The sequence below is a fragment of the Pristiophorus japonicus genome, chromosome 21 (assembly GCF_044704955.1).
Source record: "Pristiophorus japonicus isolate sPriJap1 chromosome 21, sPriJap1.hap1, whole genome shotgun sequence".
Taxonomy (NCBI): Eukaryota; Metazoa; Chordata; class Chondrichthyes; family Pristiophoridae; genus Pristiophorus; species Pristiophorus japonicus.
Window position 1 is genome coordinate 31,581,733 of NC_091997.1, and position 12,257 is coordinate 31,593,989.

Sequence of the window (12,257 nt, forward strand, 5' to 3'; positions counted from 1 at the left end):
AATTTACAGCGCAGAAGGAGGCCATTTCGGCCCATCGTGTCCGTGCCGGCCGACAAAGAGCCGCACGGCCCTCGGTCAGCAGCCCTGAAGGTTACATATAAACCTATGAATAATGAACAATGGCGGAAAGGTAAAGAGCACCCAGCCCAACCAGTCCGGCTCCCACAACTGCGACACCCCTTGCACCGAAACATTCTACACTCCACCCCAACCGGAGCCATGTGATCTCCTGGGAGAGGCAAAAAACAGATAAAAATCCAGGCCAATTGGGGAAAGAAAATCTGGGAAAATTCCTCTCCGATCCATCCAGGCGATCGAAACCACTCCAGGAGATCACTCGGGTCTATTAGATTCCCTGAAGTACTTACCATCGTACTTGCGCCAGCCAACAAGAGGTTATCCAGTCTCATCCCACTTACCAGCTCTAGGTCCGTTACCCTGCAGGTTAAGGCACTTAAAGCACCTTTTAAATGTGGTGAGGGTTTCTGCCTCTACCACCTTTCCAGGCAGTGAGTTCCAGACCCCCACAACCGTCTGTGTGAAGAAGCTTCCCCTTAAATCCCCTCTAAACCTTCTACCAACCACCTTAAACATATGCCCCCTCATAATTGACCCCTCCACCAATGGAAATAGGCCCTTGTTGTCCCCTATATCCAGGCCCTTCAAAATTTTATACACCTCAATGATGTCTCCTCTCAGCCTCTGTTCCAATGAGAACAAACCCAGCCTATCCAATCTGTCCTCATAGCCAAGATTCTCCATTCCAGGCAGCATCCTCATAAATCTCCTCTGCACCCTCTCTAGTGCAATCATGTCCTTCCTATAATGCGGTGACCAGAACTGCACGCAGTATTCCAGCTGTGGCCTAACCAGTATATTATATAATTTAAGCATAACCTCCCTGCTCTTGTATTGTATGCCTCGGCCAATAAAGGCAAGTATTCCGTATGCCTTCTTAACCAGCTTATCCACCTGGCCTGCTGCTTTCAGGGATCTGTGGACAAGTACTCCAAGGTCCATTTGTTTATCAACACTTCTAAGTGGCCTACTGTTTAATGTGTATACCCTTTCCTTATTAGCCCTCCCCAAGTGCAATACCTCTCCGAATTAAATTCAATTTGCCGCTGTTCTGCCCACCTGATCAGTAGATTGATATCCTCCTGCAGTCCATGACTTTACTCTTCAGTATCAACCACACAGACAATTTTAGTGTCATCTGCAAACTTCTTAATCATACCCCCTATATTCAAATCTAGATCATTAATATATACCACAAAAAGCAAGGGACCCAGTACTGAGCCCTGTGGAACCCCACTGAAAACATCCGTCCAGTCACAAAAACATCCATCAACCATTACCCTTTGTTTCCTACCTCTAAGCCAATCCAACTTACCATTTTGCCCTGGATCCCATGGGCTTTTACCCTCGTGACCAGTCTGCCATGTGGGACCTTATCAAAAGCTTTGCTAAAGTCTATGTATACTACTTTGTATGCACTACCCTCATTGACCCTCCTGGTTACCTTCTCGAAAAATTCAGTCAAGTTAGTCAAATACGATCTTCCCTTAACAAATCCGTGCTGACTGTTCCTGATTAATGCTTGCCTTTCTAAATGTAGATTTATCCAGTCCTTCAGGATTTTTTCCAATAATTTTTCCACCACTGAGGTTAAGCCGACAGGCCTGTAATTACTCGGCCTATCCCTTTCTCCCTTCTTAAACAAGGGTACCATCGGACAACTCAGGGCATAGAACAGTCAATGAAGCACAATGAAAAACAGTCGAATCATTCAGGCACAGCCTGGAGTCTGATTGAGGGGTTTATGATGATTAAAGGATTTGACAGGGTAGATAGAAAGTATTTCCTCTGGTGGTGTAGCCCAGAACAATCGGACAACTCCTTTGAATTCGAGGCAGGCCGTTCGGGGGTGATGTCAGGAAGCACTTCTTTACACAAAGGGCAGTGGGAATCTGGAACTCTCGGCCACAAAAAACTGTCGAGTCTGCGGGAGGGCCAATGGAAATTGATCAATTTCTGCTAGGCGAGGGTACTAAAGGTTACGGAACCAATGCGGGTAGATGGAGCTATGATACAGATTAGCCATGATCTGTTTGAATGGCGGAACAGGCTGGAGGGGCTGAATGGCCTCCTCCTGTTCCTGCGAGTCTTCTGCCTAGATTGTAGGGATCAATTCCCGTGGGAATTCTCCCGATCTTCCATCATCATTTTATTTTTTTGTGGTTTCTAGGAATTCCCGCAGAAGTTACAGCAGGGAATGGGGAAAATCCCCCTGTGGAAATCAATACTGTCTGTGTTTCTAGTAATCAATGACAACACAACACGCACAGAGGTATCGTAGTGCAGTGGTTGTGTTACGGCTGCCCGTGTCCTAACTCGCACCAAGTCCCGCTCACCCATCACCCCCTGTGCTCGCTGCCCCATGTCCTAACTCGCACCGAGTCCCGCTCACCCATCACCCCTGTGCTCGCTGCCCTGTGTCCTAACTCGCACCAAGTCCCACTCACCCATCACCCCCTGTGCTCGCTGCCCTGTGTCCTAACTCGCACCAAGTCCCACTCACCGTCACCCCCTGTGCTCGCTGCCCCAGGTCCGAACTCCCCCTGTGCTCGCTGACCAACATTGGCTCCCGGTTGAGCAACGGCTCAATTTCAAAATTCTCATTTTTGTTTACAAATACCTCCCTATCTCTGTAACCACCTCCAACATCCCCCCACCCCATGAGATCTCTGCACTCCTCGAATTCTGCCCTCTTGAGCATCCTTGATTATAATCACTCAACCATTGGTGGCCGTGCCTTCAGTTGCCTGGGCCCCAAGCTCTGGAACTCCCTCCCTAAACCTCTCCGCCTCGCTTTCCTCCTTCACGACGCTTCCTAAGACATAACTTTTTAAACCACGCTTTTGGTCACCTGCGCTAATTTCTACATATGTGGCTCGGTGTCAAATATTTTATCGCATAACACTCCTGTGAAGCGCCTATGTTAAAGGCGCTATATAAATACAAGTTGTTGTGAAAATCCAGACAGTCAAATACCATCAGGGCAGGTTGAGAATTTGAATTCAGTTTGCAAAATCAGTAAAAGTGACTGTGAAGCTGTCAGACTGTCAGGATAACCCAACTGGTTCACTAACGTCTTTCAGAGAAGGAAATCTGCCGCCATTACCCGGTCTGGGTCTAACTGTGACTCCAGTCCCATACCAACCCAGTTGACTCTTAAGTGGCCACTCACTAGGGCCAGGAGGAGGCCATTCATTCGCTCTGGCCAGCTCCACCATTCAATTCGATCACGGCTGATCTGCACCTCAACGCTACAATACCGACGGACTGCAGGGGTTCAAGAAGGTAGTAGCCCTCGCATCTCCTTCTCAGGGTAACTAATGCTCTGCACTAAATGCTGACCTATCCAGTGAGCGTAATTTGAAAAAAAAAAGATGGAATACTGAGTGTACAGATTGCGTCCTGCTGCTGAAAACAATCCGGGTAATAGCATCATATTAATCGCAAGTACCGTCAGTGCCATCTGCTACCCAGTCACCTACATAGTGCAGCCTCGACCATACCCAGCAGGGCTGCTGCGCAGTGTTAGAAATTGAAAAACAAATCAATTTTTAGCACTGAAACTCAAGACTGAAACTCACAATACTGACCCCTGCCAATGGTTCATCTTTCACCTTGGAAGATCTTGCATATATATAGCACCCTTCACCACCTCAGCACGTCCAAACCAATTCAATACTTTTTTTTGTGAAGAGTGATAAAGTAGGAAATGCTGCAGCCAATTTGCGCATAGCAAGCTCCCACAAATAGCAATGAGATAATGACCAGATTATCTGTGTTTCAGTGATGTTGGTTGGGGGATAAATAGTGGCTATGGATGACGGGGAGAACTCCCCTGCTCTTCTTCAAAATAGTGCCATGGGATCTTTTATGTCAACCTAAGGGGGCAGGCGGGGCCTCGGTTTAACGACTCATCCGAAAGACGGCACCTTCAACAGTGCGGCGCTCCCTCAGTACTACCCCTCCGACAGTGCGGCGCTCCCTCAGTACTGCCCCTCCGACAGTGCGGCGCTCCCTCAGTACTGCCCCTCCGACAGTGAGGCGCTCCCTCAGTACTGCCCCTCCGACAGTGAGGCGCTCCCTCAGTACTGCCCCTCCGACAGTGAGGCGCTCCCTCAGTACTGCCCCTCCGACAGTGCGGCGCTCCCTCAGCATTGCCCCACCGACAGTGCGGCGCTCCCTCAGTACTGCCCCTCCGACAGTGCGGCGCTCCCTCAGTACTACCCCTCCGACAGTGCAGCGCTCCCTCAGTACTGCCCCTCCGACAGTGCGGCGCTCCCTCAGTACTGCCCCTCCGACAGTGCAGCGCTCCCTCAGCATTGCCCCACCGACAGTGCGGCGCTCCCTCAGTACTGCCCCACCGACAGTGAGGCGCTCCCTCAGTGCGGCGCTCCCTCAGCATTGCCCCTCCGACAGTGCGGTGCTCCCTCAGTACTGCCCCACCGACAGTGCAGCGCTCCCTCAGCATTGCCCCACCGACAGTGAGGCGCTCCCTCAGTACTGCCCCACCGACAGTGAGGCGCTCCCTCAGTACTGCCCCGACAGCGAGGCGCTCCCTCAGTACTGCCCCTCCGACAGTGGCGCATTCCTTCTGACAATGCAGGGTGTCAGCCTAATGGGGATATATCTGCATAAACTGTCTCCTTTTGCTTCCCTTTGCCTGCCAGGGCCACGACTGAGCGAGCGGGAGCACGAACAGCTCGCCAGTTAGTCGGAGTGCTCACCTTCCCTGCATACTCCCCGCAGAGACTGAGCTAGTGTAACCGACACCCCACTTCTCCCTCTGCCCGTGCTGCCGCAGCCATCGATTGCAGAGCTGAGGACCGGAATCTGGGCCGTCCCCACTCTGCGGCACTGGAAACGCAGCCTTCCAATACTCCACTCAACCACCCCTGCTCCCCCGCCCCCGCCCCCCCACAACCGGGCGGCAGGATTAAACAACTTGTGCTCATTAACTCGCTGAATTTTACACTCACATTTTTATATCGGATATACGGCACAGAATCAGCTCCACTCGAGCCTCCTCCCGTCCTTCCTCATCTCACTATCAACATAACCCTCTATTCCCTTCTCCCTCATATGCTTATCTAGCCTCCCCTTAAATGCATCGATACTATTCGCCTCAACCATTCCCTGTGGTAGCGAGTTCCACATTCTCACCACTCTCTGGGTAAAGAAGTTTCTCCTGAATTCCCTATTGGATTTATTAGTGACTATCTTATATCAATAGCCTCTAGTTATGCTCTTCCCCACAAGTGGAAACATTCTCTCTGTATCCACTCTATCAAAACCTTTCATGATTTTACAGACCTGTATTAGGTCACCCCTCAGCGTTCTATTTTCATGAGAAAAGAGACCCAGCCTGTTCATCCTTTCCTGACAGATCTAATCTTGCAGTTCTGGTATCATCCTTTTAAAAGAAAAGACTTGCATTTATATTGTGACGTTGTTGATTGAATTGCCTGCCTTGCACATCACAAGTCCCTCCGTATCTCGGGAAACCTAAAGAGCTATGTGTAGAACCTTTGAGCCGCGAGTGAAAGTGCCCTCTTGGAGCCGAAGGCCCAGAAACATCGAAAATAGGTGCAGGAGTAGGCCATTCAGCCCTTCGAGCCTGCACCACCATTCAATATGATCATGGCTGATCATGCAACTTCAGTACCCCATTCCTGCTTTCTCTCCATACCCCTTGATTCCTTTAGCCGTAAGGGCCACATCTAACTCCCTTTTGAATATATCTAACGAACTGGCCCACAATACTCAAGGTGTGGCCTCACCAAGGTCCTGTACAAATACAGTAAGACCTCCCTGCCCCTGTACTCAAATCCTCTCACTATGAAGGCCAACATGCCATTTGCCTTTTTTACTGCCTGCTGCACCTGTATGCCAACCTTCAATGATTGATGTACCATGACACCCAGGTCTCGTTGCACCTCCCCTTTTTCTAATGTCACCATTCAGATAATATTCTGCCTTCCTGTTTGTGCTCCCAAGTGGATAACCTCACACTTATCCACAGGCTGCCGCCCCCCCCCACCAACCCCCAACCCGTATTTGGAACCGTGTACCACCGCGGTTGGGCGACAGGAATGCAGAGGCCCCTCACCTCGATAATGCTCCATCCTGGTGTGATGCGTGACTCCCTGCGAGCGGAAGCTGAGGCTGAGGATGTATCGTGGGTCCGAGCTGTCCCTCACCAGGAACGAACCATCCGGCTTCCCCTTCAGCTTCATCTCTGCGTCGTCCCAGTTCATCGGGCCCCAATACCAGCCGCACTGCAGGAGAAAGGACAGGTACAACAGCGGGCATGAGGTGGGTGAGGAACTTTCAATGCCTGTCCTGGTAGGCACCAGTGGACACAGAGTAGAAAGGAAGACAGACTTGCATTTATATAGCACCTTTCAGGATGTCCCAAAGCACTTTACAACCAATGACTTATTTTCGGAGTGCAGTCACTGTTGTAATGTGGGAAACGCGGCAGCCAATTGATGCACAGCAAGCTCCCACAAACAGCAATGTGATAATGACCAGATAATCTGTTTTTTTAGTGACGTTGGTTGTGGGATAAATATTGGCCAGGACACTGGGGAAAACTTCCCTGCTCGTCTTTGAAATAGTGCTGTGGAATCTTTTACGTCCACCTGAGAGAGCAGACAGGGCCTCGGTTTGATGTCTCATCCGAAAGACGGCACCTCCGGCAGTGCAGCACTCCCTCAGCACTGCATTGGAGTGTCAGCCTAGATTTGTGTGTTCAAGTCACTGGCGCCGAGGGGAGGATGCTGCCCACTGAGTCACAATTTACGCTACCAGGCAGGCTTGGTTTTTATTTTTCCCTCTCTCTCTCTCTTTCCACATTATTGAAGTCAGGGAAAGTTTTACAGAACAGTACAGGACAGAATAGCGACGGACCTTTTCGAGCTCCCGTAAGCTGGCCGCAAAGGTCTTCGAGTCCCTCCTGTTCAACAGGCAGTGCTGCGGCTGCACGGTCATTGGTCGGATTTGCGGCGAGATCCTCTGCAACGTGTCTGCGAGAGAAAAAGGAAATCCAATCAACGCCTGCAACAGAAGACACATCTCTGCACGCGCCCAACGAGCAGAAGCACAAACCGAGGGTGATCGCGCGGCGTTAATCGCACTGGAGGGTAGCGAGGGAGAACAACCAACTCCCTCACTCTGCCACGGCGGAGCTTCAAGAAAAAGCGATTGTGTAACGTTCCTGGCGGTTGCTGTGGAATCCGTCCCATTTATACGGTTTTCAAAACTCTTACTGCCCCGTGTCCTACCTCGCACCAAGCCCCATTCACCCATCACCCCCTGTGCTCGCTGCCCCGTGTCCTAACTTGCACCCAGTCGCGCTCATCCATCACCCCCTGTGCCCGATGACCTACATCAACTCCCGATCCGGCAACAAATTGCCTTAAAATTCTCATCACTGTCTTCAAATCCCTCCATGGCCTCGCCCCTCCCGATCTCTGTAACCTCCTCCAGCCTCACAACCCCCCCCCCCCCCCCCCCCCCGAGATTTCTGCGTTCCTTTAATTGTGAATCTCTGGGTTTATCGCTCCACCATTGGTAGCTATGCCTTCTATTGCCTAGGCCCCAAGCTCTGGAACTCCCTGCCTGAAACTCTCCACCTCTCTTTCCTCCTTTAAGACGCTCCTTAAAACCTACTTCTTTGACCAAACGTTTGATCACCTCGGTGTCAAATATTTTGTCTGACAACGCCCTGCGAAGAGCCTTTGGACGTTTTACTACATTAAAGGCGCTATATAAATGCAAGTTGTTTTATGACAGATTGACGGCATAGGAAAAAACAACAACAAACACATTCTGTTCAGATGTTCGGATTTTAACAAAGTCACAAAAGAAACCAAAGATTGTCGGTTTTCCCCCATAACCAACAACTCGTTAGCGAGATCACAGCAACGAGCAACTTCGAAATGCTCGATCCCAGAGGATCAGGGTCTTTTATCAGGCCCTTTAGAATCATAGAATCTTACAGCACAGAAGGAGGCCTTTTAGCCCATCGTGTTTGTGCCAGCTCTTTGAAAGAGCGATCCAATTAGTCCCACCCCCCCCCCCAAAACCTTTCCCCTTTAAGTATGTATCCAATTCCCTTTTGAAAGCTAATACTGAATCTGCTTCCACCGCCCCTTCAGGCAGCACGTTCCCGATCGTAACAACCTGCTGTGTAAAATAAAATTCTCTGCATCTCGCCTCTGGTTCTTTTGCCAATCACCTTAAATCTGTCTCTTCTGGTTACCGACCCTTCCACCACTGGAAACAATGCCTCCTTATTCCTCAGCAAAACCCTTCCATGATTCTGAACACCTATTAAATCTCCCCTTAACTTTCTCTGCTCTTGGGACAACATTATTGTGGAGAAAAGCAGTCATTCTCTGGGTTGCTTCTTCAACGAGGAGTTTAACCATTCTTCGTCCTTGGCCACCAGCGTCAGTCCTGTGACTCCCTGCAAGGCGAGTTTCTCTGCTGTTGTGTCGATGAAACTAGGGAGGGACTAAACTAAAAACAAAGTGTAAAAACCAAGGAACAAGTAAACTCGGCAGCTAATTGAGCACGTGGGCAGGGTCGGTGGAGCAAGTTTCCTTGGCTTCTGCATGTTGGATGCAACGATGAGTGTCCAAATTTTGGTATCCTTACCTGAGAAAGGATGTAGATAGCTTAGAGTGGGTGCAACAAAGGATCGCTACATTAATCCCTGGGGATGAGAGGGTTGTCCTATGGAGGAGAGATTGAGTAGATTGGGCCTATACTCTCTAGAGTTTAGAAGAATGAGAGGGGATCTCATTGAAACATAAGATTCTGAGGGGGATTGACGGTAGGTGCTGAAAGGTTGCTTCTCCTGGCTGGAGTGTCTCAAACTGGACGGGGCAGGGGAGCACGGTGTCAGGATAAGAGGTCGACCATTTAGGACAGAGATGAGGAGGTATTTCTTCACTCAGAGGGCTGTGAATCTTTGCAATTCTCTACCCCAGAGAGCTGTGGGTACTCAGACATTGAGTAAATACAAGACAGAGATCGATAGATTTTTGGATATTAAGGGAATCAAGGGATAAGGGCATAGTACAGGCCAGTGGAGTTGAGGTCTGTAATGTATTTGCTTCATGGGTTCTTTGCTTAAGAATCCATAGCAACACATTGCTATTAAGAACTAACTGATTTATTAACAAAAGGTTTAACAATCACACTACACATTACCAGTTCATCCACCAGGCTCACAACCACCTGCCTCATCGTGGATCCCCGAACCCAACTGGCTGGGGTTTTATTGAGTCTTGTGAACATCACGTGACTAGCTAAGCCACTCACAACTCAACAGCACCACAAACCTGTGAGGTTGAAGATCAGCCATGATCTTATTGAATGGCGGAGCAGGCTCGAGGGGCAGAATTGTCGACGCTTACTCCGAATTCTAACGTTCGTAAAAAAAAATTTTAAATGCGAGAAGTTAAAATGACTTTTATTGGCCAACTTTGATAAACGGTTTCCGCTGAAGGGGAGGGGAGAGTCTTACCGCTGAAGCTGAGACTGTGCTGGATGGCGGTGTGAGGCGGAGGAGGCGGTGGCAGAGGCAACGACTGCAGGCTGGCAGCCGCCAGGCTCACCGGGTGGGACGCAGGCTGCGGCCCGGCGATGTCATCTGAAAAACACCACCAGTTTCCTGAAAAATGATAGTGAGCAGCGCACGGGAGTGCGGGAACAGGGCCGGTACTGAGCCAGCACCTGGGCCTCAGAGCTCGGCCGCTAGCTTATACCCCACCCCCACACATTTTACACTCCCCCCCAAGTTTATACCCCCCGTAGCTTATAACCCCAGCGCTTCTGATCAGATTATCCAGGGAGGAATTCCAAACACCCCCCATACCCCACCCCCACCCCCACAACACAATGAGCCAAGATCCCAAACTCCCCAACACTGATCAACTCCAAATTGATGATGGTCGCTGTGAATTGCTGGCTATACACGATCCAGATAATAGACTCAAGACTTGGAGCCATAACCCTTGGGATGTTTTTGCTACATTAAAGACACTATATAAAAGAAAGACTTGCATTTATATAGCACCTTTTACGACCACCGGACCTCTCAAAGCGCTTTACAGCCAAGGAAGTACTTTTGGAGTGTAGTCACTGCTGGAATGTGGGAAACGTGACAGTCAATTTGCTCACAGCAAGCTCCCACAAACCGTAATGTGATAATGACCAGATAATCTGTTTTTTTGTTGTGTTGATTGAGGGATAAATATTGGCCCCAGGACACCGGGGATAACTCCCCTGCTCTTCTTCAAAATAGTGCCATGGGATCTTTTACATCCACCCGAGAGAGCAGACGGGGCCTCGGTTTAACGTCTCATCCGAAAGACGGCACCTCCGACACTGCAGTACTCCCTCAGCTCTGCACTGGGAGTGTCAGCCTAGATTTTTGTGCTCAAGTCGCTGGAGTGGGACTTAAACCCACAACCTTCTGATGCAGCGGCGAGTGTTCTGTCCACTGAGCCACAGCTGACAGAGAAGGGAGAGAGGGCGAAACAGACAGATACAAAGACACATGCAGTCGCACACAGCTCTGTTAGCCTGGGTTAAATTCAATCCCACATCCCAAAGATGAAAAGGTTAGGCTGTTAAACCCACTCTTCCAGCAAGAGTATAATGAATATCTCTTAAATCTCTCTCCTTCCTGATCTTTAAAACCTATTGAAGGTAATAAGATTTAATAAAAATTTCATGCGATTTAAAAAAAAATGTTTTTTTATTTTTATTATTTTTTTTTTTATAAATGGGACAAATTTAATTGGACATGGCCCAGAAAGCCCATTCTTACATCAAAAGTCTAGCGCTCAAAAATTGAGGTCAGTGTTCAAAAATTAACATCTAATTAAATATCACATTGTGCAGACGAAGTTAATAAATCTTCATTAGAACATTAGAGGGCAAAGGCGATGGCAAGGCCACTCAGTCCATCAAACATTGTCTCTTCAATAGATCACCTGCAATCCACTCCCTCGTGTTCCAGCCATCCATTCCAGCTCTGACAAAAGGTCATCGACCTGAAACGTTAACTCTGTTTCTCTCTCCACAGATGCTGCCTGACCCGCTGAGTGTTTCCAGCATTTTGTTTTTAAATTCGAGAGAGGTGGTGCAGGCTTCCCTTTGCCCCATCCCTCCAAAGGTAACTTTCGAATAATTTACAGGTGGACTTCATTACTGGGTCCACAGTGAATCTTGTCCCCTCAGTGCTCATTGCGACAGATTGTGGAGGAACACACACCAGGTCAGTCTGGCTGCACTTTAGGCCCAGTCACGGACAGCTGGTATACCTGTGTTCCACTGCGAGTGCCAATCCATTACTTTGACAGTCCAGTCTTCACAATTCAAACTTGCTTTATTCGAACTGCCCGATAATTTTGAGTTGAATGTGTGTCGAAAAAGGTCTCCCGTTGAAAATTCATGCTTTAATTTTTACCGCTTGATTCAAATCTCCAGATAATGCGATTCCGGCAAAACCACGAATATTGTTAAGACAGATTCCACGCACCGGAACGACAAACTATGCGTAAAGGAGCTGGGAGAACTGTCTGAAAGTTGAGGTCCGCAAAGCGAGAGGGTGGGTGGGCAAAGGGTGCAGCATCTGTGGAACATACTGGCCCAGGGGCCTGCAGGGGCAGTGTTGGGGAATCAAAGAGGGAACTGGATGGTTGGTTGCCCGAGAAAGCGATTGAGGATCTGCGAGATTGAGTAGTGCACGGTACTTGTGCATGAAACACAAAAGGCTATTTATGCAGGTACAGCAAGTGATCAGGAAGGATAATGGAATCTTGGCCTTTATTGCAAAGGGGATGGAGTATAAAAGCAGGAAAGTCTTGCTATAAGTTATACAGGGTATTGGTGAGGCCACACCTGGAACACTGCGTACAGTTTTGGTTTCCATATTTACGAAAGGATATACTTGCTGTGGAGGCAGTTCAGAGAAGGTTCACTAGGTTGATCCCAGGGATGAGTGGGTTGACTTATGAGGAAAGGTTGAGTAGGTTGGGCCTCTACTCATTGGAATTCAGAAGAATGAGAGGTGATCTTATCGAAACATATAAGATTATGAGGGAGCTTGACAAGGTGGATGCAGAGAGGATGTTTTCACTGATGGGGGAGACTAGAACTAG

At 49.0% G+C, this 12,257-nt stretch overlaps 1 protein-coding gene across 1 annotated transcript in view; it reads right to left on the bottom strand.

Annotated features, from left to right (window-relative positions):
* socs7 (suppressor of cytokine signaling 7) overlaps nt 1–12,257 on the bottom strand; it is a 105,775-nt gene that overhangs the window by 34,913 nt on the left and 58,605 nt on the right. The window contains exons 4-6 of the mRNA XM_070863911.1: nt 9,614–9,739; nt 6,988–7,103; nt 6,185–6,353 (exon numbers count right to left, since the gene is read on the bottom strand). Coding sequence (XP_070720012.1) covers nt 6,185–6,353; nt 6,988–7,103; nt 9,614–9,739 — 411 coding nt within the window. The remainder of the gene's footprint in view (nt 1–6,184; nt 6,354–6,987; nt 7,104–9,613; nt 9,740–12,257) is intronic.